We start from the raw sequence: 22721 nt of genomic DNA on the forward strand, positions 1-22721 counted from the left end.
AGTGAGGCTGGAGCCCCAGGGATAGGAGAAGACGTGGAGAGTGGGGTTTGAGGGGACAACTAGGAAACTCTGGCCCTTTCCCCGCCCCTCACAAAACTGAGTCCAGCTGGAGCCGCCTCCAGACTCTCTGGCCAGGGCCTCAGAGTAACCAACAGTCCCTGGCCAGCGTTGCTCTATCCAGACTAAGGGCACCCACTCCCCTGGAGATTCCTGAACCTGGGCCAGAAAGAACCGAACTAGACAAGTGTCCCCAATCCGGCTGCGTGCACCGTTTTGTTCCCTCGGTTGTCTGCAGTTCCTTTAGTCCTTTCCCTGGCCTGCCCCGCCCCTTACACCTCCACACAGGTCTCCTTCTGTGTAGGAATACACCAGCCCCTGCCCTAGCCATCCGCCCAGTCCCCCTTCTATCTAGGCCCTTTCATAGCTAGTTGGATGGGGGATGGGTTTAGGGAGGCTGTAGTTGCGAGCCACAAGGTACGGGCAGGTACTGGGCAAAGGATCTGGAAGGCAGGTCTGGAAAACCGTCCTCCAGTTTTAGGATTCTAGACAACTTCCATCGGCTCATACTTTGGTCCCCCGCGCGCCTCCCGGGCTCCTAAACTCCCCATCCCCACCTTCCTTGCTCTTTTCTGTTGCTTCGTCCCCCCTGCCTTGGGTCTAAAGCTCCAGGCTTATGCCTCTGCAAACAACACCCTCCCTTCTAACCCCAGCAGAACTCCGAAGAAAGGGGCCCGAGGCCCCCCTTCCCGCTTGTGGTTAGAGGGGGCAGTGTGGCAGTCCCAAGAGGGGGCGACCGGAGGCCGTCTCGGTGCCCCGCCCGATCAGGCCACTGGGCACATCGGGGGCGGGAAGCTGGGCTCAGGAAAGGGGCGACTGGCCTTGGCAGGTGTGGGCTCTGGTCTGGCCTGGGCGGGCTCCGGGGGCGGGGTCTCAGGTTACAGCCCCGCGGGGGGCTGGGGGCGGCCCGCGGTTTGGGCCGTTTTGCCAGCCTTCGGAGACCGGGAGCATATAACTAGAGCCTCTGCTGGGAGAAGACGCAGAGTGCCGCTGGGCTGCCGGGTCTCCCGCCTCTTCCTCCTACTCCTAGGGCCTCCTGCATGAGGGCGCGGTAGAGACCCGGACCCGCTCCGTGCTCTGCCGCCTCGCTGCGCTTCGCCCGGGCCAGGCTCTGCCAGGCCTCGCGGTGAGCCATGATCCGCCTCGGGGCTCCCCAGTCGCTGGTGCTGCTGACGCTGCTCATCGCCGCGGTCCTACCGTGTCAGGGCCAGGATGCCCGTAAGTCTCCCACCGCCCCTGCCTGCTTCCCTGACTTGAGACCCTTTTCCTCCTATACCCCCTCCCCCAAGTCCCGGTCCGGGTTAGGGCACCAAGTCCTGATTCTAATTCTGCTAGTCAGGAGCTCTGTCGCAGCATCCTCAGTAAGAGTCACGCGTGGAGACATTCTCATGTCCGTGCGTAAAGCAAGGGATATGAACTTGCAAAGTGTCGGATGCAACAGGTTTGAACACAGATGTAACGCAACTCCTTCCTCCAGCTTTGTCAGGAGGCTTCGAGGTCAGTGAGAGAAACCCCACACTTAAAATTAGGAGAGAAATCGAGAGACGCCTACAGGTTGATTTATCATCCTAGTCGAGGGGTTCGATGCTGCAGAGCTCAAAGGGGCACTAGACAAAGAACTCTGACACTGATGGGTTGAAATCTGAGGCCACAAAGAAAAAGCGGCTCTCTGCGACTTCAGCGCCACTCTCTGGTCCCCTCCGCTCAGGCTGGCCCACAGTAAGGTGCAGCCGGCCAGCCCTTCTCGGAAACTCGGCTCTCCCCTTGCCTCCTTTGGGTTGCAGGGACCTGACATCTGAAAAACGTTGACACTCCAAGCAGACCTGCTTTCCAAATGTATCCCCAAGAGCACTCCCCACACTGTCTACCCTACAATGAGTTACTCTACAGCGTGTGTAGCCGTGGATGAATATGGGGTCAGGCTAGTGAACTGCGTATGGCTATCGTTAGAGATGGCAGCGGTATAGCCTCGCTCCAAGGGCGGTTCCCGCACCTTTCCACCTCCTCCCTGGGTAAGATCCACCGTCTGGGATTATATTCAGGACAACCGAAGCCTGGAAAGTGTATTAGGTAGAGAATTTTCTTCCACGTGTTTGGGCACGTTTCCGACGGCTAGGATTCCAGCGCCGTCTTTCTTTGTATGTTACAGACTGTAAATCAATTGCAGGTTAAACTGTTTGGACCGTAGGTGGGAAATCAAAGACCCTCTGCCCGTCAGACTGTGCGCCTTCCCCTGCCACCAGGCTGTCTCCAGAGATGCTTTTGAAGGAGGCAGGCCGGGGCAGACTTTCTGCTCTTTAGCGTGGCCGACGCGGCGGGGGCAGGGCTAGAGCGGGCAGCTCTGCGGCATGAAGCCCAGGATAGCATTTTCCGACCCCGCCGCGCAGGGCGGCAGGGTGGCGAGCTAAGCCAGAGTCGTGCGCTCGAGCTCTGGCGGGGGACATCGAAGTGTTTGTATGTGGTCTGAGATCGGCCTGTCTCTATTTTCTGTCCTAAATTTGCAAGCACACACCCACAAAGCTGCGCTTTTGACCGGTGTGCTTTACAGAGCGCAATGGAGTGAGCTGGGTGTCTAAACGATTTCCCTAATTCTTCCTCTGATAGCAGAGGCGCTCGCCTAAGTAGCGAAGAGCTCTCTCACTGCCGTTACCTTCTCAGCAGTGAATTCCACAGCTTTGTATGTGTGTGTAGGTGTGTGGGGGTGTCTAAAACTTTCAGTCTCCTGTGAGTCTGCATCTTACCTGTTGGTTTTACACCCCGGCTCGTCTCATCAATGCAAATACCCCCACACTCCAGCCTTGGGTCCACAGGACCCAAAGACCTGATGTGGGGAAAGGCGTAGCCTGTGTGGACGTTAGGAATGTCAGAAACCTAGAGTCCACCACGCTCCTCCTCTCCATCTTTCCACGAGTTTGGGAAACTTCTTGGCCGCGAAGACTTTGACCCACATCTGCCTTTCTCAGCCCTAGCTTCCAAAAGTGCTGCTGGTTCGGGAGGGGAGACCTCAGTCCTCCTTTGTGAGGCTTGTTTGCATTGGGGGATTGGCAGCTATGGCTTCCAGATGGGCTGAAACCCTGCCCGTATTTATTTAAACTGGTTCCTCGTGGAGAGCTGTGAATCGAGCTCTGTATGAGCTCGAGAAAAGCCCCATTCATGAGAGGCAAGGCCCAGTGGGTCCCCCGACTCCCCGACCCCCCTCTCCCACAATGCACCCCCTCCCTGTGCCCGCCTGTCGCCACCTCCCGGGCTCCGGCCCCGCGCGCAGCAGCGACGAAGCAAAACAGTTCCCCGAAAGAGGTAGCTTTTTAATTGGCCGGCCACAAAGAATCACTTATGCCGCACGGCGGTAACGAGGGGAACCGGATCGGGCGGCCAGGATGCTATCTGTAGCCCCTTTCGTGCCACAATTAGGGTGGTGCTGGCTTCCTCCGACCACACCTAGGCGATCTGGTTACAGTGTTGGCTCCTTTCTTGGGCAGTCATTTAATCCTACTTTTTACTCTACGGATGTCTGTCTGCTGGAGGGCCGTGTCCAGAGCCCCAGCCACAAAGAGTCAGCCAGCGGCTCTCACACCCAGCCGGACCCGCCCCGCCTTTGGCCCGCGCGGCCTCAGGGCGCCCTTCCTGGGGAACCCGATCAGCTTTCACGATGCACCCTCCCCATGCTTTTCTCGGGTTCCCCTAGACAGTCTTGGGCGATAGAATGCCATTTCTTAGTCAGGACAGGACGTCAGTGGCCTCTCCTCACCTCCTGCTATTTTAGCGCCGCTGGGAGTTGGGTAGGTGGAGTTGGAGCTTGGGGTGGAGGAACAGGGAGTATCCCAGCAACTTCGATATTTTCCCCGGGATTCCCCTCACCTTCCCCTCAATTGCCTTATCTAAAGGCTAGGTAGATGGGTTTCTTCCAGAGGAAAAGAAAAGGGAGACTTTGATCTTTGGATTCTCGCCGTCTTTGAAGAGCAGAAGGCAGGCCCGTTTCTCCCCACTCCCACTGGGTTTGTGGCTCTCCGCTATTATTCACCCTCAGCCTTTGCCATTGCTATTGAGATTTTGATGAGAAAAACAGCGCTGGGCGCTGCCTAGCACGTGGTGCGGGCTCTTCAGTCCCTGGCGAGTCTCTGAGAAGCTCTCTTGTCAGCACAGTTCTCTCATGTGCAGGGCAAATTCCAGGCGGCAGGGCGCTGGTGGAGAGGGTCCAGCCGGAGCTACTTTGCATTCTTGGAGGACGCAGGTCTAGACTGGTCAGTCTTAGCCACGGCTAGGCGTTTAGAGCCTTCTGTCACCCGTATTATGGCTGTCATCTCCAGACAGAGGCAAGACTTCCGGCAGCAGTGTCCCGGCAGGAGGACCCGGCTTGCCTTTCAGATTATTGTTTATGTATTGCTTATGTCTTCTGACGTTTATAGGTAGAATTCTGCATCTTAGCTGTCGCTGTATTTAGAAAATCTTATTATTCCTAGAGGATGGCAAAAAGGATGTCTTTGCTCTGCAGCTGCTAGAGTGTTTCTCTGTTTTTTGTTTTTTATTTTTTGTTTTTTCTTCTTCTGTATTCTCCATCTTTACTACCCCAGGGTTCCTGATCAGAGCACCATCTCCCCCTACCACCTAGTTTCACCTTCCAACTACCCTTCCCCTAACTCCAGCTCCCCTACCCACATACTGGGAAGATAACGAGACATAGTAGAGTAACAGCCTTCCTTTATTGCTGGTTCATGATTCTCACCCCATCCAACATACCTGTCTCCGTGAAAGACATAATAGGTATTGTAGAATACACAGAAAGGCGAATTATGTTTTTCAAAACTAATTTGTAAGTCCAGTCTGTCTGGTCTGGTGTGGTCTGCCTCCCCCACCCCACTCCCCACCCCCCAAAATTCCTTAGCATTTGAGTTATGGCAAGTTTATTACAACCTCTTTCTCTTTCTCTCTGACTCTTCCCCCCTCCCTGCTTTGGCACACCGCCACTCCCACCGCCCCACTTGGTGGGTGCAGAGGAGGCTGGCAGCTGTCTGCAGAATGGGCAGAGGTATAGAGATAAGGATGTTTGGAAGCCCTCGTCTTGCCGCATCTGTGTGTGTGACACTGGGAATGTCCTCTGTGATGACATAATCTGTGAAGACCCAGACTGCCTCAACCCAGAGATCCCCTTCGGAGAGTGCTGTCCCATCTGCCCAGCTGACCTCGCCACTGCCAGTGGTCGTAATTTATTTATTTATTATTCAACATAAATAAATTACTTGCAGACACAACAAATGCCTTCCCATGGATGCTGGCCTTCTCTTTGGAGAAGCCACTAATCCATTTGATCCCACCGGGAGGGACAGAAAGGCAAGGCCACTTCTCAATTCAACCAGGTTGGAGCCTGATGAGCCTAAATCCCTAGAGAGACCCTCCCTCGCCTAACACCTCAGGAGTATGTTTACAGAAACACAGCTATGATTCCACAACAGTTTCCCCTCAGGAGTCAAGTCTGCTAATTACTAAAGCCCTGGCAGAAATCAATCGGGCTCTGTCCAGGTACAGCATGAGCTCAGCTCAGCTCATGTCACCTACACCTTGTCTTGTCTATGGACAACCGTCAGGGACATGGTCATTAATGTGGAGAAGCCTCTGTCAGTAAGGAGGACAGAGTGGGTTCCCACTTTGGAGTAGAGTACAATGGTGTTATTGCCTTCTTGCACCGACCCCTGCTTGGTGTGGGCCACCGTTTAAGAAGCAGAAAACCCAGAAGGGGAGTTCCCAGCTAGAACCAGTGCTAACAAAGAAGAATACAGCTGACCCCTTTCCAGTACCTACACAAGTGTCCCATCTCCCTACCGGGGAAGTGGGGGACACATGCACAGGCTCCTGGATGGCTCATGGTTCCCTTCCTACTCATACGGAGAGGAAGGTTGAACTGGAATTGAGAAGTTGCCTTTCCTGCATGCTTCCCCCCCCCACACACACACACACTGTTACCTTGTATGGTGCAGACTCTCAGATGGAGTCCCCGGGCCCATACCAGTGCAGTGTGGTGGCATCGTAGAGGAGCTTGCTGCTATGGCGGGGGAGGGGCGTATGGGTCTGGGATGGCCCTGGCTGCAATGCTCTTTGTAACATCTGTGTCCTGCTCTCTTTTGTGCTTGCTTCAAGGAGACTCCACGCTAATGTAAGGCTTCCTTAGACTCTTCTTTGGGAGGGGTGCGGGTTGGGAAGGACTGCCTGACCTCTGGGTCTTCTGTGCTTTGCCCCCTGGTTGCTTCTCTCCTGCTCAGCCCATTCCTGTACACTGTGCATGCTTCTTGACTAATAAGGTTAGAGGCACCTCCGTCCCTTATAAGTCCCCAGCCATAAAGGGTTCTGTGATCCTAACTCCACCACAGAGGGATGCAGGGGACCGACAGAGGGCTCTGCCTCCTTCCTTGGTTGCGGTCCTTTCCTTTCTGATCCTCCAAAGAGAGTTTGAATGACAAATTATTGTCCCCGTCTCACCTTCTCCTTCTCTGTTTTCCTTTGCAGGAAAATTAGGGCCAAAGGTAAGGCACCCTGTTTTTAATTATTTAATTTAACTTACATTCTCACTCCCTGCCCCCATGTGATTGCATGTATGAGAGTGGACACATGTATGCTATGGCACATGTGTGGCAGCCCGAGGATAACTTTGAGGAACTGGTTCTCTCTTCCCACCATAGAGCATTAGGCCAGTTCCATAATAGCTTTAGCCACTGGGCCATTTCACTGGCCCCGTGTTTTTCTTTCATGTGCCCTTCAGAGGCACTGAGATGCTAATTCGATCTGTGCCTCTTCTTTAGACCTCAGAAGATGTCCGTCTGGGAGGCTGGGGTGGTGGGATGGGGTTCTGTGTTGGGACTCTGCTTATTCCTGTCAATGTTTTGTGACACAGGGACAGAAAGGAGAACCTGGAGACATCAAAGATGTAAGTCTAAACTATCCCCACCATGACCCGTTCCCACCACCACGCACCTCTGCCACAGCCCATGCACCTGCTGTCCTAAATGCACTCCTCTAACCAATGGGCCTGTGGCTCTCTCTCACACAGATCACAGGACCCAAAGGACCTCCTGGCCCTCAGGTAAGAAAGGGAGAGATCCCTTTCTGCAGTCTTTCCCGAATGTACCTGAGCCACCATGGCCTCTAGTTTCATGTCAACACACCTTACCCCTCACCTTCAGGGACCTCCCGGTGAACAAGGACCCAGAGGTGATCCTGGTGACAAGGGAGATAAGGTGAGTGAACAGCAATGAATACTGACATCTGTGTCCCCTAGGTCCACTAAAGGCCTGGGTATCTCCCGAGTGCTACCTGGGGCAGATAGTTCCTAAGGAAGCGTTGCTTCACTGATACCTTTCTTTCTTCCTGTCAAGGGTGCACCTGGACCCCGTGGCAGAGATGGAGAGCCTGGTACCCCTGGAAATCCTGGACCCCCTGGCCCTCCAGGACCCCCTGGTCCTCCTGGCCTTGGTGGAGGAGTAAGTGTCCCTAATTCTCCTTTCTCCAGGCTGGCCCTCCAGAGCTGTGGCTTCTAAATTGCTACTCACTCTCACCTGGCTGGCTCCCAGAGCCGCCAGCAGTATGTACATAGCCTGTTCATGGGTTTCACCTCAGGCCTGTAATTAAGGAGAATCACATATGAGGCCTGAGGCTCTGGGGCTGAAGGCAGATTTTTTTTCACTCACTGGGTCTCTGTAAAGAAGGCCTTCAGCTATCTGGCTTCCTGGCACCCCATCGTGCGGTTAATTCTTGGGGGTGGGTGTAGAAGTGCCTGCAAAGGATGACTAGGCACTTGTGTTTCTCTGGAAGAGCAGTGACCACTGTCCTTGGAAGACGTTTATCCACAGCCCTTGCCAAGTACACTCTAAGCATCTATTCATTCTCATGAAAGAGCCCCACTGAGGGAAGGTGTGCGGCTACTGTCGTGTTTGGAATCATACCAATCGACAAATTATATGACTGCCCACTTTGTAGGTGTGCCATTTGGAGGTCTACTGTGTTTTAAATTCTTCAACTTAAGCGGGCTCACAGACGCCTACTATAACCCTTCCTGAAATATTTCAAGACCAGATTTCAGCCCCTTGCCAGACATCAACATCAGAGAGAACAAAGAATGCCTTCTAAAAGCGATGCTTTGTTTATGTAACGTTTCAGAATATAAAAATCTGTAAAGCAGAGCACGAGGGACCGAGACTGCCACAAATAACCCTTGACTTTCCAAGGAAGTGATTCCGCCAGTGTCACAAGAACACACTCCGGAAGCTTTGTCGGGTCCCCTTGGCAATTCTGACCAACACTCAGCTCGTCTCTAATAACCAGAGACTTGGTAGAACTTAGAACAATCAGGAATGACCCAGGGCCTCTCAGCCTCCTAACATGGTTGTGTTGCTTTGCAGAACTTCGCGGCTCAGATGGCCGGAGGATTTGACGAGAAGGCCGGTGGCGGCGCCCAGATGGGAGTCATGCAAGGCCCCATGGTAGGACTCCAGTTCTGTGCTGCCCACATGGGAGGAGGGCGCCTTTTCGAAAAGCCGACAACCCACAACCTCTGCTTTGCGGAGCAAGGGGCATCGGCTATTCGAAACCTCTCATTGAGCCTGAGGAGTTTGGTTCTTAATGGTGATGGATGCCAGTCTAGATGATGCTCTAGAAGGGGTAGGGAGAATGAGGATGGGGTCACGCATCTAGCCGATGTATCAGAGGGCCCGTTGCCGTTGCTCTTGGAAGGAGAACTGAAGAATGCAGACAGCAGCTACTGTTCTCCAACATCCACCAGGCTTCCAGCAGGAAATCTCACCCCGCGGCGCTGGCTTGGCACATGCTAAATGAAATTCAGACTTTAGTAAACATGGCTACCATCCAGGAGAGAGCAAGGCCAGCATCTCGGTCCAAATGGGGCCTATAAATAAAGATAGATGGTTGAGTGGGGAGTGGGAAAGAAGAGGGGGCAGCCGCTGGAGGCCTCCCCCTCCTGCTCCCATGCTCTCCTCTTCTTCCTCTTCTGGCTGTGAGTTAGTAGAAGATGGGATTCTAGAAGCCGATGGCAAAGCAGGCCAGTAAGCACCTCGGTTTTTTTCTGTTGCAATGCAGGGCCCCATGGGACCTCGTGGACCCCCAGGCCCTGCCGGTGCCCCCGTAAGTGTTCAGTCTTTTCCTCTTGGGGGCGTAGTAGATGCCCATTGTCTCCATCATGGCTGCATGGTTCTGGGGTCACCATGCTGTCATTATTTTCCCTTTTTTAGGGTCCTCAAGGATTTCAAGGCACTCCTGGTGAACCTGGCGAGCCTGGTGTCTCTGTGAGTACCATAGGCTATCCTCTCCCAGAAGATTCTAGGAAGTTTTTTCTGACTCAAGCTATGGTCTGCCAACTCTTTCCCACAATGGGAGTGCCGTAGGAAATTCAGATGTTACTCCCTACCCAGGGGACACTCTTCCAAAGAACAAACATGGCAGGAGCTCCATGGTGACACTTCCCCTTAGGGGTCACCAGCGTGTGTAGCTCCCTCCTTTCACCCTGATCTACTTTACAATTTTGTTCTGACCATTTTGTCTTTCTCCCTCGTAGGATAACTAGCTCCCAAAGTGACTGTCTCTCATTGTGTTTCCCTTCCGAACATGTCTTAAATTCTCTATTTTTAGGGTCCCATGGGTCCCCGTGGTCCTCCAGGCCCTGCTGGAAAACCTGGCGATGATGTGAGTAAAACCCAAGAATCTCCAGACCCTAGGGAGAGGATGTGCTGAGGCTTGGGGTAGAGAGACTTCCTGAAGAACCAGGCTGGCCAGTCGTAAATTCCAGCTCTCTACCATCCACATACCCATTTGCAACTCAGCTTGCCAGGTCCCTGGGGATCCCTTTAGATCCCACTTGAGAAGGAGAGTAATTAAAACATCATTAACTTCAGGAAGAGAAATGAGAAAAGGGAGGACTCAAAGCCTTTCGATGTAGAGTAGAAAAACAGAGCTGGTCAACAAACACCCTAACATCATCTCAATTGTAAATGAGATAGAAACCGCTCAGCCTGAGCCAGGATGTCTACAGAGGATGGGAGAAAACAGTAGAGACAAGAGCTGGCTTTCTAGAGCTATTTTTATGACTGGCATCACATGGCAAAGCCTCTTGAGGTCAAAGCCTACAGGCAGGTCCACAGAGAAATGGAGAGGGGACCAGAAGCTTGCTGGGGACAGTCTAATGAGGGCTGAGGAACTTGCCAAGGAACGAACCACAAGAGGCATTCTGGGTCATGGGCATCTGCAGGAAGGAGGTGGGCAAGATGGGCGGGCAGGCAGATGCCCACAGCCACGGAGTGATTTGTTCTGGGGGCCCACTACTTACGCTCGTGGGACTGCCAAGAAAAATGAGATACCTCTCTTTCTGTTCAGGGTGAAGCTGGAAAGCCTGGAAAAGCTGGAGAAAGAGGCCTCCCTGGCCCTCAGGTAAAACCTCCTCTTGTCTACTCTCACAGGCTTTTCCAGTCTCCCCCCTGAGTCCATACAGTCCACTCAGTTTGATTAGCTTGATGTAAAACTGGGTAGTAGTGGTACCTGTGTGTCTAATGCCTTCACGTTGGCTACCATGTTTGTATGAGCTCAAGGTGATGGTCTGGGTTTGGCTGAAGGAGCTATGGACACGCCTGGATGCCGTTTCTTATTGGTGGCCTGAGGGAGCTGGATCCTCTTCCCTCTGAGTATCTCCTCTTTGTATTGCAGGGCGCTCGTGGATTCCCGGGAACCCCAGGTCTTCCTGGTGTCAAGGGTCACAGAGTAAGTATCATGGGTTAGGATGTTGGAAAACAGGGTCTACCTGGGGAGCAAACATTTCGGGTTATGCATACTATTTCCTGTGTGGGCTCCCAGATGTGTGACAGAATCCTTCTCTTGTTTTCCAGGGTTACCCAGGCCTCGATGGTGCTAAGGGAGAAGCCGGTGCTCCAGGTGTGAAGGTAAAGGACCACAAAACACACAGGGGTTGGGTGACAGGGGACAAGCGGAGACATCCTGTCCAGTCAAGGCCGTGCTGATGGGGTTGGAGTTAGAACACAGTTGGGAGCACCCAGTCTACATCTCGGTAGATGAGCAGTAGGCCTTAGAGCTTGGGGAAATCTTCTCTCCCAGAACTGAAACTGGCATGTCTCAGCCCTAATTGGGTCAGCCAGATCTTTCAATGACTTACCTAGGAAGTTTCCGGAAGCCAGGACTCTAAACATTGACCCTATATGTCTCTTTTTCCAGGGTGAGAGTGGTTCTCCTGGAGAGAATGGATCCCCCGGGCCGATGGTGAGTATGCAAGTCACCCACGGGAAAGTCACCCCACGCTCTTAAGAGGCCCCTAACACCTGCCAGACAGCTACCCTGCAAAGAGCTGCATTTTCTTCATGCATTCATGCAAAGCAGATATCTGTGCAGTTTATGAGCCGACTCAGCATACAGCACACAGGTCGTTCAGCCTTTCACTCAACCTTCCCCAAAACGGGAACCGTTAGACACACTTAAAGCACGTTTCAGTTGCTTTAAAAAAACAAAAACAAAAACAAAACAAAAAAACCCTGTTTGTCTTCAGTGTTTTGAGGCAGTCGTCTGTTGCGAGAACAGATCTGCGTTCTCCATAGGAAGCAACAGGAACACACATGGGTCTCCCTGAAGGAAACTCTGTGCCCTGGGAGCAGGACCTAGGGGCGAGACTGGGCCTCCGTGGGTGGGAAGAAGTCGTCAGGCAGACAGACCACCATGATATCAACTGACACTTAAACTGCGCTGGTGTGTGTTGCAGGGTCCCCGTGGCCTGCCTGGCGAGAGAGGACGGACTGGCCCGGCCGGTGCTGCTGTGAGTAACCCCTAAAGCTGGGTGTCACCATATGCTCAACACTTTCTCTTGACCCTCAAAACAACTTAGGGACAACCCAGGCCAGGAGGGACATACCTATCTACTATCATAGTACCTGAGGGAATACCAAGTTCAAGGCCAGCCTGGGCCATACATGAGAGCTTTCTCAACACCCCCACACCCCACCCTCAACTCCTAAGAAACAACAAAATCCAACTTGGTGAGGACTAGGGAGCATTGTCATACCAGAACTTTCTATCCTGAGTTTTCCTACTCCCAGTCTTCAGGTGGGGTGGGGCCTGCAGGGGGCCCGCTACAGGAGAGTAGGCTGGTGAGAGCCCTTTTCCTCAGTCGGGATCCTTCAGGTCACCCCTTCGATAGCCTCTACTTCTTCCTGAGCCGTGCAAGTGTGAGTTCAGGAACAGGCTTAGATGGGGCCGGCTCTCCATGCACTCCTCCTTCTCTCGATTCCAGCACTCTCGATGCGGCGCTGAGTAGTGCCGAGGTACGACACCAGCAGCACCACCTCGTGACCCTTGGCTTAGGACCTCGCATGCTTCTTGTCTAATCTTGCCCTTCATTCTGTGTGCTTGAATCTCCTCTTGTTTCCATTTTAGAGAAGGGAACTGAGTCCCAGGAAGAATAGCTTAAGACAGACTGTGAACTCAGAACCCAGCTAGAGGACTGGCAGGCAGTGGAGGGCATAGGTGCCAGAGAGAGGCAGTTAGCTTGGCTCCCCAAGGAATAGAGCGGCGTTGTAGGTGCTTGGTCAGGCGAGTGATGTGATGAAAGGCGTGTTTATGAAAGATTGCGGCTTCCTATTGGTCTGCACTCCAGCCAACCAAGCTTTACGGCTTTCTATTGGCCTGCCAAGCTCAGAGGCCCCTCCTCCTAGGTCCTTGCAAGGCGACTGAAATCCGCTTCAGTGTAAAGCAGCTGTTTTCCAGACCATGCACCTGGAAGGCAGAAAGTTCCCGCAGGAGCAGGTCTGTGAAACAAGCAGCCTGCACTGTCAACCAGAGCTAGCCAAAGGCCTCACTGCAGGGGCATTTTATGTGAAAGGAAGGAAGCGCTGGGCCTGCTGCTTCTGCAGACCCTGGCCTGGGGATTTTAATGTGGCTCAAAGCCAGACTGGCTCACTGCTTCTCCAGTTGTCTCTCCTCCCTCCCCAGACACACCAGGCCCTAATCCTTGGTTGTCCTTGGTGGTCTCGTCCACAAAGCAGGCATGCTGGCAGTGCTGTTAGGAGATCCGGCTTAGAACATTCTCTATATTGTGTTGGGTCTTTGTGGGTGGCGGCAGGACTCCTCACTCTGCCTTGCTGTCTGCTGTGAGATCTCCCAAAGGCCTTCTGAGCCTAGAAGGTGTCCGTGTAGGCCTCAGACACAGGCAGCTCAGATTGGGTCCTCTCCCCCTGCCCCGCTCCAGTAATAACCTGGGATGGACACTGTCCCCTCCCTCCTCTTGCCCCGCTCTCTGCTGACTGACTCCTGGAGGGAAGGTACTGTAGGGTTTCCCCAGTAAGAGTTTTCCATGGTGCCTGGGTCAGCCAGGAAGGGCTGCAGGAGAGCAGGCTCTGTATTCTCTCTGCCATTCCTCCCATTAAGTCTTGCCCCCCCCCCCCCCCCCGCTAGAGGCTCTGTGAGGAGAGATGGCTCACACCAGGAAGAAGCATCCTTCCCTCATGCTTCTGAGAGACAGAGACTTGCAGAAAGGCTCTCTGTAGCCCTGCAGTTCTCAATCTGTGGGTTCTCAATCATGACCCCTGTGGCAGACACTATCTCCAAAAATATGTATGTTATGATTCATAACAGTAGCCAAATTAAATTTTATGGTCGTGGCTTGCCACAGCGTGAGGAACTGTATTGAAGGGTCATAGCATTAGGAAGGTTAAGAACCACTGGCTTAGCCTTCTGGGTCTGGCAGGGGCCTGGTCCTAGACCTAGACCTGGCTGTACCTAACATAGTGTCTCTTGGAGTTAGATTAGAAATTCTTAAGTGCACTGGAGAAATACAAAACAAAACAAACCTTTGATGTTTCACCCCAAACCAGTGGAGCTCTTAGAGCTTGAGTCCTGTAGAGAAGGGACAACCTCGATCACCCTGCAAAGCCAAGGGACTCGGAGATAGGAGCTCAGAGGTGGTTGTGGACAGGACCTGTCTTCATCATGGATCAGGTTCCTGGTCAGCAGGAAACATCCTGGGGGTATTTCTGAAGAGCTGCTGACCGGGAGGGATCAGAGGTTACCTGGAGTTCACAGAGGAGAGAAGGCTTTGCTTCTCCTTAACCTAGGATTCCCAGTAGAGGCAGGTTGCTCCTTGCTTCTGCCGGTTTCCTTTTGTTCAGTCCATGGTATTTTTGAATGATCATTCAGCTTAAAGTCTGGAATACCAGGGACCTAACTGAAGCTTTAGAAGTGACAGGGCGGCTGGGAAGTTGCCCAGGCTTCATTACCCATGAGAGCCAGCCCCCTCCGGCCCTCCGTCTGTCCGCTCATACAGATATCCCATGAGGCTTTCCCTGCTGCAGACACCTTGTTCATGCTTAGCCTGGGACCCCAACACTGTGTTCCCACATTTTGCATGAAGGTGGGCAGTAGCGGGTATGGCTGAATCTGTGGGCCTCCGCTTACATTGACTCCCTTTTTTGTTGTTGTTCACAGGGTGCCCGGGGCAACGATGGCCAGCCAGGCCCTGCTGGACCTCCGGTAAGTTCCTCTCATTCTTAAGCAGGTGACAGTGGCTATGCAGCCCTGAAGTCTGTGAGGTTGCCCCTGTACTTGGCATCAGGAAGGAGGTGGCCCATCTCTTGAGTTGCTAACACTGCAGCCTGACTTCCCCAGCTGTCCCTAGCAGTCTTTTCTTTTAAGGAGAGAGGTCAAAGCCATGTGGCTTCTCATGACATGTAGACTCAGAAACTCAACAAGATGAGCAAGCTATCTCTCTGGAGGTCTCTGGGGACAGCAGCAGTGGCAGTTTCTTCTAGCCACAGTGATGGCAGGAGTGGGAGATGGAATGTCTCTCTTTGAGGCCTGGACAGAGTTCACTGACTTCCAGTGCTCACCCCCTGCCCCCTTCTCTCTCTCCAGGGTCCTGTAGGTCCTGCAGGTGGTCCTGGCTTCCCCGGTGCTCCTGGTGCCAAGGTGGGTGATCTACTGGTCAAGTTGACAATCTCAGAGGGTCAAAACAGTCTTTCTGTGGTCCTTGCTAAGGGTTCCTTTGCCACACATCCCCTCCCCCTAGCCTATCTGGGTGTTTCCAGAGTATCTCACTGACAGAGAGTAAGGTTTGCTAACAGAGGCTGATGTCCACCTCATAGTCAAAGATGGGAAAACCTGAGAACCCGAGAGAGAAGAAGACTAAGGGAGGGAGGAAGGAGAAAACAAGCCTTTGTGAGTGTGTGTGTGTGTGTGTGTGTGTGTGTGTGTGCAAAAGCTGACTTACCCAGAAGGAGCTTAAAGGGATAGGAGGTCGGGGAGGGGGAAGGGGAGGGGAAAGGGTAGAGGGGAGGCGTCCTCTGCCTCTTCTTATTTCTACTTCACTTGGGTGCTGGGCTGTTGTTAACGGGGTCCTTCTAAGGATTAATAGAGGCCAGCAGGAGGCCAGCCAGTTCACGGAAAAGCCCTTGTGGCACAGGAGGGATTCCAGTGTGAACGTCCCTGGGAGTGAATAAGGAGCCTCCCTTTGTCACTGGCATCAGGTTGCTTTTCCACTCCTGGGGGTTTCCATGGCAACCAGACAGTGTCTGAGGCCCCTGGGAGCCTGGTGAAGGAGACCCATTGTGAAGAGGGACAGCGGAAGGTGAGGGGGCCTGACCTTTAGAAAATAATAATTACCAAAGTGAAGTAAGAATGCTGCATGAAGAAACCTGAGGCGGCTCTGACCTCTCTCCAGGTCAGTGGCCTTCCCCGGAGGCTCCGGTCCAGAGAGCCAGATCACAGAGCTGTGACTTTTAGGAAAAAGAAAAGAGAGAGAGAGAGAGAGAGAGAGAGAGAGAGAGAGAGAGAGAGAGAGAAGAAAACGGGAATTTTTACATGGGGGATGAGGGGCTGCCAGTTAACTTAGAGAGAAGTAGAGCCTGCCCCAGCTTGCTTTCCGCCTGGCTTCCTGGCACTTCAAACAGGCTGAGGCTGGAGACTGGAGCAGCTCTGATCACTCAGGAGCTGGAAACAAAGCCACTTCTGAGCTGAGACTCTGGAGGAGACAGTCACCCTTCTGGCTTCTGTTCCTCCATTAGAGGCGGCAGGAGAGGGGACAGGAGGGGGACGGCCCATCTGTCCATCATCTCATGGCCCTAAGATGGCATGTCTCCTAACCCAGGCTTTCCTGATGGGCTGAAGGACCAGCAAGCTGGTTGCTGTTGGAACCCAGTAGGCATCTGTGCAGTTGTGCGTGGGGTCACAGGCCAGGGGTGAGGTGCACAGTAGAAGAGGCAGGGGTGGGAGATCATCTCTTGGTCGGGTGGGAACAGAGACGACAGACTCCCGAGCACTTGAAACTACTCACTCACAAGTGTGAGCTCATGCAAGAATCAAGCACACCGGCCTCGAACTGCTGCCACCCCTACCCCCACTTCAACCTCCCACTCTTTTTCCAGGGTGAAGCTGGTCCCACTGGTGCTCGTGGTCCTGAAGGTGCTCAAGGTCCTCGTGGCGAGCCTGGCAATCCTGGGTCCCCTGGGCCCGCGGGTGCTTCTGTAAGTTTATCTCTTTGGCCTGGAAGGCATGACATCTGTGGCCTTGGCCCTCCTGAGTATACATGTCACCTGAAGTCCCAATCACTGGGATCATTAAATGTTTGTGCTGGCCAAGCACCTCCCACTGACATCCATGACTGTCTCCTTCACCCGTAGTCCACCCCCATGAGACATACAGGAGGAATGTCCCTGAAGCAGACAGCACTTGTCCCTGACACCTAGACTGGGGCCTGATAGACGGAATGGTTGGGTTGGTTCTTTGCTGTTTGTTTTACCACGATATCATCTTCTTGTCAGGGTAACCCAGGGACCGACGGGATTCCTGGAGCCAAAGGATCCGCTGTAAGTACTGCCCCGGGCAGCATCCTCAGGATGGCTTCGTCCCTCCTCATCCTCTTTCCTCATGAGCCTCTCTTCTGCTCATGCTGACAGGGCGCTCCTGGAATTGCTGGTGCCCCTGGCTTCCCTGGGCCCCGTGGCCCTCCTGGTCCTCAAGGTGCAACTGGTCCTCTGGGTCCCAAAGGTCAGACGGTAAGAGCTCGAAATGATTGACATGCCCTACCTACACGCCACTCTTTTCAGTGCCCTCCAGCTCAATGTAGGAGGGTTTGGGGTATGTGTGTGTGGGTGAGCAGGCTCCCTCCCGCTCACTGCAGGAGGCTTGTGGGGGGTGAGGAGACTCTTTGGAGAGAAGCCAGTGTGAGCGCGTTTCTTTCTCTCATGTAGGGTGAGCCTGGCATCGCTGGCTTCAAAGGTGAACAAGGCCCCAAGGGAGAGACTGTGAGTATCTGCCCTCAAGACGTTGTTTCCTTTGCCGTACCTCTGCCCCACAGATCACCCTTCTGCCCCACAGTGGTCCCTTCCTCAGTCATTTCCCATCCCAGGCCCTCTCCTGTTGCTCCTGGAGAAGGGAACAAAATAGAGTAGAGAAAACCTGACACAGCCTCCTCTCCCGGTTTGAATAACTTGAGTTCCGAGCCATCTGTTTCTCTTGAGCTGTTTCTGCCTCTGACCCCCCATGGCCCTGAAACATTCCCGAGGCCACTTCCTCTGCACACCAGGCCCATGCTTTCCCCAAGGCTAGGTGGAAACTCTATACCACTTCTCTTGTGCTTGTCTTCAGGGACCTGCTGGGCCCCAGGGAGCCCCTGGCCCTGCCGGTGAAGAAGGCAAGCGAGGTGCTCGGGGAGAGCCTGGCGGTGCTGGACCCATCGGACCCCCTGGAGAGAGAGTAAGTAGGTGGGGAGTCTCGGTTCCGGCCACATCTGATGACTTTCCTGGATAGCATGGCTCTTCTCTTCCCCATCCAACACCAGGGGCACAGCATTCTCACGCTGTCTGCACCCTCTGTTCCAAGGGTGGCATAAAACAGTAGCTTCTTCCTAGAAAGGTGGGATCAGGTCCTAGACACTCAGGCTCTCGGGCAGTGTCTACTGCCCCACAGATACTGCAATGGGAGGTGGAGGGGACAGACCCTGGAGCCTGGTGGGACTCCTTCCAGGCATGCTGGTGAAAAGCCATCCTCACGCCCTGCCTCTTCTCTTCTTCTCCCTAGGGTGCTCCTGGCAACCGTGGTTTCCCAGGTCAAGATGGTCTGGCAGGTCCCAAGGTGAGTAGAGGAAGAGGGGCTTGGTCCCTCCCTGTTTCCCTGGTTACAGAGCATTCCACTGACTTTCTATCTCCTCTGGTATAGGGTGCCCCTGGAGAGCGAGGGCCTAGTGGCCTGGCTGGTCCCAAGGGAGCTAATGGCGATCCTGGTCGTCCTGGAGAACCTGGTCTTCCTGGAGCCAGGGTAAGGTGGATGCTACCCAGACCCCCACACTTTTCCCACCTGCATCCTTTAAGCTGTGCTGCCTGGATTGGGAGACTTGGGCCCTGCCCCCGAATGACCTCAGTCTCTTCTCTCTCCCTAACCAAGGGTCTTACTGGTCGCCCTGGTGATGCTGGTCCTCAAGGCAAAGTTGGTCCTTCTGTAAGTCTATTACCCTGAGTGAGGTTCCTGGGAGAATAAGGGATTGTCTTTCAGGAGATGGTGGGCACAGAGACAGGAGTTTGGGTGAAGGCAGCCTAGGACTCTGTACATTTTGAGAAAGGGTAAGAGATATATGATAGGTTTTATGGCCAGACACAACCTGTACTCTGAGTTCTGAAAATCTCACACACACACACACACACACACACACACACACACACACACGGCACACGGCATTTGGGTATCTTCTAGGAGGAGTGATGACAAAGATTAGATTTCTGAGCCAGGAGCACCTGCCTGTAGATGGGTCTGTGTGTGGGGTTGGTCAGCCCTAGATGCATGTATACAGCTGGTACTTTGTTCCCGTGCCTGTCACATAGCACACACTTAGTAAATAGTGCATATGGGGAGATACGACCAGAGGGACTATGTCTTGAGGATGGCATCCTGTCTTTCAGGGAGCTCCTGGTGAAGACGGTCGCCCTGGACCTCCCGGTCCTCAGGGAGCTCGTGGACAGCCTGGCGTCATGGGTTTCCCTGGCCCCAAAGGTGCCAACGTAAGTGACAGTTTGTTCTCTCATCTCCTTCATCTTTTCCGATATCCTTCAGAGAAAGAGCTGGGTAACCCAGGGCAGGTGACCAGTGGCCCTCAGTGCCATTAAGCTCTGTCCTCCATGTCCAGCAAGGAATGCAAATGACCTGGGGTAAACTTGGGTACCTAACTTAAAACCCTAAGGCATCAGCACTGTGACATTATGACACTGAGCCTTGCACCCTGGAGGCCTCTGAATATAAAAGAAGGGGTTGATGTCCGATGGTCCCTTTTCTTGTGCACCACAAAGGGGCTCCAGGCTTCAGGCCCCGTAACCTACACTGCTTCACTCCATCCTAAACCACCCAACTCATCATCTTCTCTTCCCTTCCTTCAGGGAGAACCTGGCAAAGCTGGCGAGAAGGGTCTGGCTGGTGCTCCTGGTCTGAGAGTAAGTGTCCTCCCTATTGCCTATGGCTTGGTATTGGTGCAATCTCGGTGTTGGTGGAATTCCTAACAGAAGCAGGAGGGGAGACCCTCTAGACGTGCACTTTGAAGTCCTTGGTTATCAAGAGTTCATTCCTATGGCTGAGCACATGTTAGGTTGTGCCTGGATCTACCCAGAGAGTCTATGGCTGCTGGTGGGGTTCAGAGGCAAGGCTGAGGTACAGAGGAAGATGTCTATGTGGAGAAAGGCTGAGGCAAACGGTGGCAGGAAGAAGGAGGTGCGGGGAAGACGGAAGGCAGAGGGCCATTTAGGACCTTTGTTGATCTGAAAACCCCTGACCGAAAACTACATTTGCTGGTCTCAGGTGACACTACAGACATAAGTCATTACAACTCTTCTTCTTCTGCCCTGTAGGGTCTTCCTGGCAAAGATGGTGAGACAGGAGCTGCAGGACCCCCCGGCCCCAGTGTAAGTATCCACCTAGCCCTCCATGTTGTCTTGTGGGAGCTAAAGGAACCTTGACCCATTGAGTGATAGAGGTGACAGGTGTGGATCTGGGCTAAGCCATCTGCAGATGAGAGGACATGTCCTAGGTGGCAGTGGGACCTGCCTAGTGGAGGGAAGCGTGGGTAGATGACAGAGTTCAGGTGACCCTCCCATGTTGGCTGGTCAGTACAGGAAGGCTTCTAATCCATGCCCCAGAGCCTAAGGTTCTCGGAGTTCCTGGCTTGGCTCACCTTTTCTGTCTTCTGCAGGGACCTGCTGGTGAACGAGGCGAACAGGGTGCTCCTGGACCATCAGGGTTCCAGGTAGGTGGCGGCACCAGACTCTCTATGGGATCCCCTCCCATGCCTAGAGCTCTCTGGGCAGACACTAAGGGTGGCAAGCCCATTCCTCTCTTTCTTATGGGGTATCAGGGGATATGGCTTCCCATGCCTGGCTCTAATTGCTATCTCCTTTGGGTCTGCCCTGTACCGTGTCCTCCTGGAGGCTGAGGCACCAGACTCCCTTTTTTGCTAATCTGTGTTACTCTGGCTTCCAGGGACTTCCTGGCCCTCCTGGTCCCCCAGGTGAAGGTGGAAAGCAAGGTGACCAGGTGAGTACTGGGCTCTCTGAGCCCCATGAAGCCTAGGAATGCCCCGGACCTGATTCCCAGCTCTCCATGGACAAGTCTGAGCCCAGTCCTCCTGCGGACATGTTCAGCCACCGTGGGAGGGATGCTCTTGAATCTGGAGCAGGCGGCCTACACTCTTACATCCTCTTTTATTCTCTAGGGTATTCCTGGTGAAGCTGGAGCCCCTGGCCTTGTGGGTCCCCGGGTGAGTGTCCTGCTGCCCAGCACTGGTGTCTCCTTGGGCCTGCATTCATTTGGTTTGGCCCATGTCTCCCAACACTGCAGCCTGCCTTGGGTTCTTGGGGACCCCTCTCTCTCCCCCAGCCCCCCATCTTGTCTCCACCACCTTTGCCTGATTTTGGCCTGATGTCTCTCTCTTCCACAGGGTGAACGAGGTTTCCCAGGTGAACGTGGTTCTCCTGGTGCTCAGGGCCTCCAAGGTGCCCGAGGCCTCCCTGGCACTCCTGGTACTGATGGTCCCAAAGTAAGTGAAGCCAAGCCTGGCAGGGGTCTTCTGTCCAGCACTAGGGAAGCTCACTGAGGGGAGAGAGGGAGGAGAGGGGCACAGAAGGTGAGCCACTTGTGGGAGGTGGCGCTGGGAAGAGGATTTAAAGGGGAAGAGAAAGGGGAAGAGGGGTTCGGGATCCTGGTTTCCCAGACTGTATACAGTGGGGCTGAGAGAGAGGTGCTGCTCACTACAGACTCCTCTTGTTTTTCACCCTAGGGTGCACCTGGCCCAGATGGCCCCCCTGGGGCTCAGGGCCCTCCAGGTCTACAGGGGATGCCTGGCGAGAGAGGAGCAGCTGGTATTGCCGGGCCCAAGGGAGACAGAGTAAGTAATGGGCCTCTCCCCAAAGCCTTCACACTCACGCCTTGTACTTCTGAAAATGAGGACCATGGCCATTCTTTGAGAAACTAAGAACCCTCCCCCACAACCAACCAACCAATCAACCAAACTGCTCTGCCACAGTGACCTCCCCTTCCCAGTTTTCTCACCCGTTACTCCTCGTCACCAGCCAGAAGCCCACGAAAAAGACTTCCTAGGCAAGGACTGGGTGCTAGAACCTTAGCCGTGCAGGGCTGAACTGGCAACCACTCCTGAAGTACCCACTAAGGTGACCTGGCATTCTCTCCTACAGGGCGATGTTGGCGAGAAAGGCCCAGAGGGAGCTCCTGGAAAGGACGGTGGCCGAGTAAGTAGCTGTTGCTTACAGGACCCAGGAGCTGGGATACAGACACAGGCGTCCCCATGGGCCTCTCATACTCAGAAAAGGGGTTGGGAAACTACAGAGGGCTTTCCCTTTAGAGCTGGGCACCAGACGCCAGTGGGGGCTCTCAGACCATGGGGGGATACACCAAAGTCTATTGGATATGGGGCCCCCAGAACCCCCAGGGAACTGCATGATGCTGGCCTGACTCCCTCCCTTTAACCCCATCTTTCTCCCAGGGTCTGACTGGGCCCATCGGGCCCCCAGGTCCAGCAGGTGCCAACGGCGAGAAGGTGAGTTATGGCTGGCCTTTGTCCCTCTGTCTGTTTGACCTTCGTCCCTCTGTCTACCTCCCCAGAATGTCTTCCCCTTACCTCCTACCAGACAACCAAATTTCACTCACTGACCATCACCCACCACTATGGTGACAGGAGTAAAGGGTGGAGGTCCAGTTAGCATGTGACTTGTGTGGCCCATAAGGTGGGGCATTTGGCGTGGTAGAAAGATGCCATTGGCCAATGCCTTGAGGAGACAGATGGGATAGCTGGGACTGGGATGAAAGCTGATGTGGAGTGGGGTCTAGGGACCCAGAGTCCCCTTCCCAACATCAGGGCTTCCTGGGTACACTTGGCTTCTCAGGCCCACTCTGATCCCTACCTTCTCAACTCCTAGGGAGAAGTCGGACCTCCTGGCCCTTCAGGAAGTACTGGAGCTCGCGGTGCTCCGGTGAGTGTGGCCCTCTAAATCAGGCATTCCTTGGCCCCAGGAGTGAGGAAGCCAGCCGTGGCCTCAGCCTGGCCCTGGGCCTTGGGGTTAGGGGTGGAAGGAGAGAAGATGAAAGGCAGAGGTCACAGGCCCAGGCATAACCAGTGCACTGGTTCC

At 54.0% G+C, this 22721-nt stretch overlaps 1 protein-coding gene across 2 annotated transcripts in view; it reads left to right on the top strand.

Annotated features, from left to right (window-relative positions):
* Positions 1-958: 958 nt before the first annotated feature.
* Positions 959-22721, top strand: part of Col2a1 (collagen type II alpha 1 chain) — a 29278-nt gene continuing 7515 nt past the window's right edge. The window contains exons 1-37 of one of the 2 annotated variants that reach the window (XM_028789332.1): positions 959-1275; positions 5050-5253; positions 6556-6572; positions 6941-6973; positions 7097-7129; positions 7230-7283; positions 7422-7526; positions 8445-8525; positions 9139-9183; positions 9291-9344; positions 9688-9741; positions 10429-10482; positions 10756-10809; positions 10935-10988; positions 11278-11322; positions 11816-11869; positions 14533-14577; positions 14959-15012; positions 16467-16565; positions 16863-16907; positions 16998-17096; positions 17292-17345; positions 17689-17796; positions 18121-18174; positions 18259-18357; positions 18484-18537; positions 18996-19094; positions 19467-19520; positions 19932-19985; positions 20273-20326; positions 20560-20613; positions 20792-20836; positions 21017-21115; positions 21356-21463; positions 21771-21824; positions 22079-22132; positions 22512-22565. In XM_028789332.1, coding sequence (XP_028645165.1) covers positions 1191-1275; positions 5050-5253; positions 6556-6572; positions 6941-6973; positions 7097-7129; positions 7230-7283; positions 7422-7526; positions 8445-8525; positions 9139-9183; positions 9291-9344; positions 9688-9741; positions 10429-10482; positions 10756-10809; positions 10935-10988; positions 11278-11322; positions 11816-11869; positions 14533-14577; positions 14959-15012; positions 16467-16565; positions 16863-16907; positions 16998-17096; positions 17292-17345; positions 17689-17796; positions 18121-18174; positions 18259-18357; positions 18484-18537; positions 18996-19094; positions 19467-19520; positions 19932-19985; positions 20273-20326; positions 20560-20613; positions 20792-20836; positions 21017-21115; positions 21356-21463; positions 21771-21824; positions 22079-22132; positions 22512-22565 — 2466 coding nt within the window. In that variant the 5' untranslated portion in view covers positions 959-1190. The remainder of the gene's footprint in view (positions 1276-5049; positions 5254-6555; positions 6573-6940; positions 6974-7096; positions 7130-7229; positions 7284-7421; positions 7527-8444; positions 8526-9138; positions 9184-9290; positions 9345-9687; positions 9742-10428; positions 10483-10755; positions 10810-10934; positions 10989-11277; positions 11323-11815; positions 11870-14532; positions 14578-14958; positions 15013-16466; positions 16566-16862; positions 16908-16997; positions 17097-17291; positions 17346-17688; positions 17797-18120; positions 18175-18258; positions 18358-18483; positions 18538-18995; positions 19095-19466; positions 19521-19931; positions 19986-20272; positions 20327-20559; positions 20614-20791; positions 20837-21016; positions 21116-21355; positions 21464-21770; positions 21825-22078; positions 22133-22511; positions 22566-22721) is intronic. The other variant, XM_028789333.1, reaches the window with a different exon arrangement.

This window comes from Grammomys surdaster, unplaced genomic scaffold (assembly GCF_004785775.1).
Source record: "Grammomys surdaster isolate TR1022 unplaced genomic scaffold, NIH_TR_1.0 125818, whole genome shotgun sequence".
NCBI classification, from domain to species: domain Eukaryota; kingdom Metazoa; phylum Chordata; class Mammalia; order Rodentia; family Muridae; genus Grammomys; species Grammomys surdaster.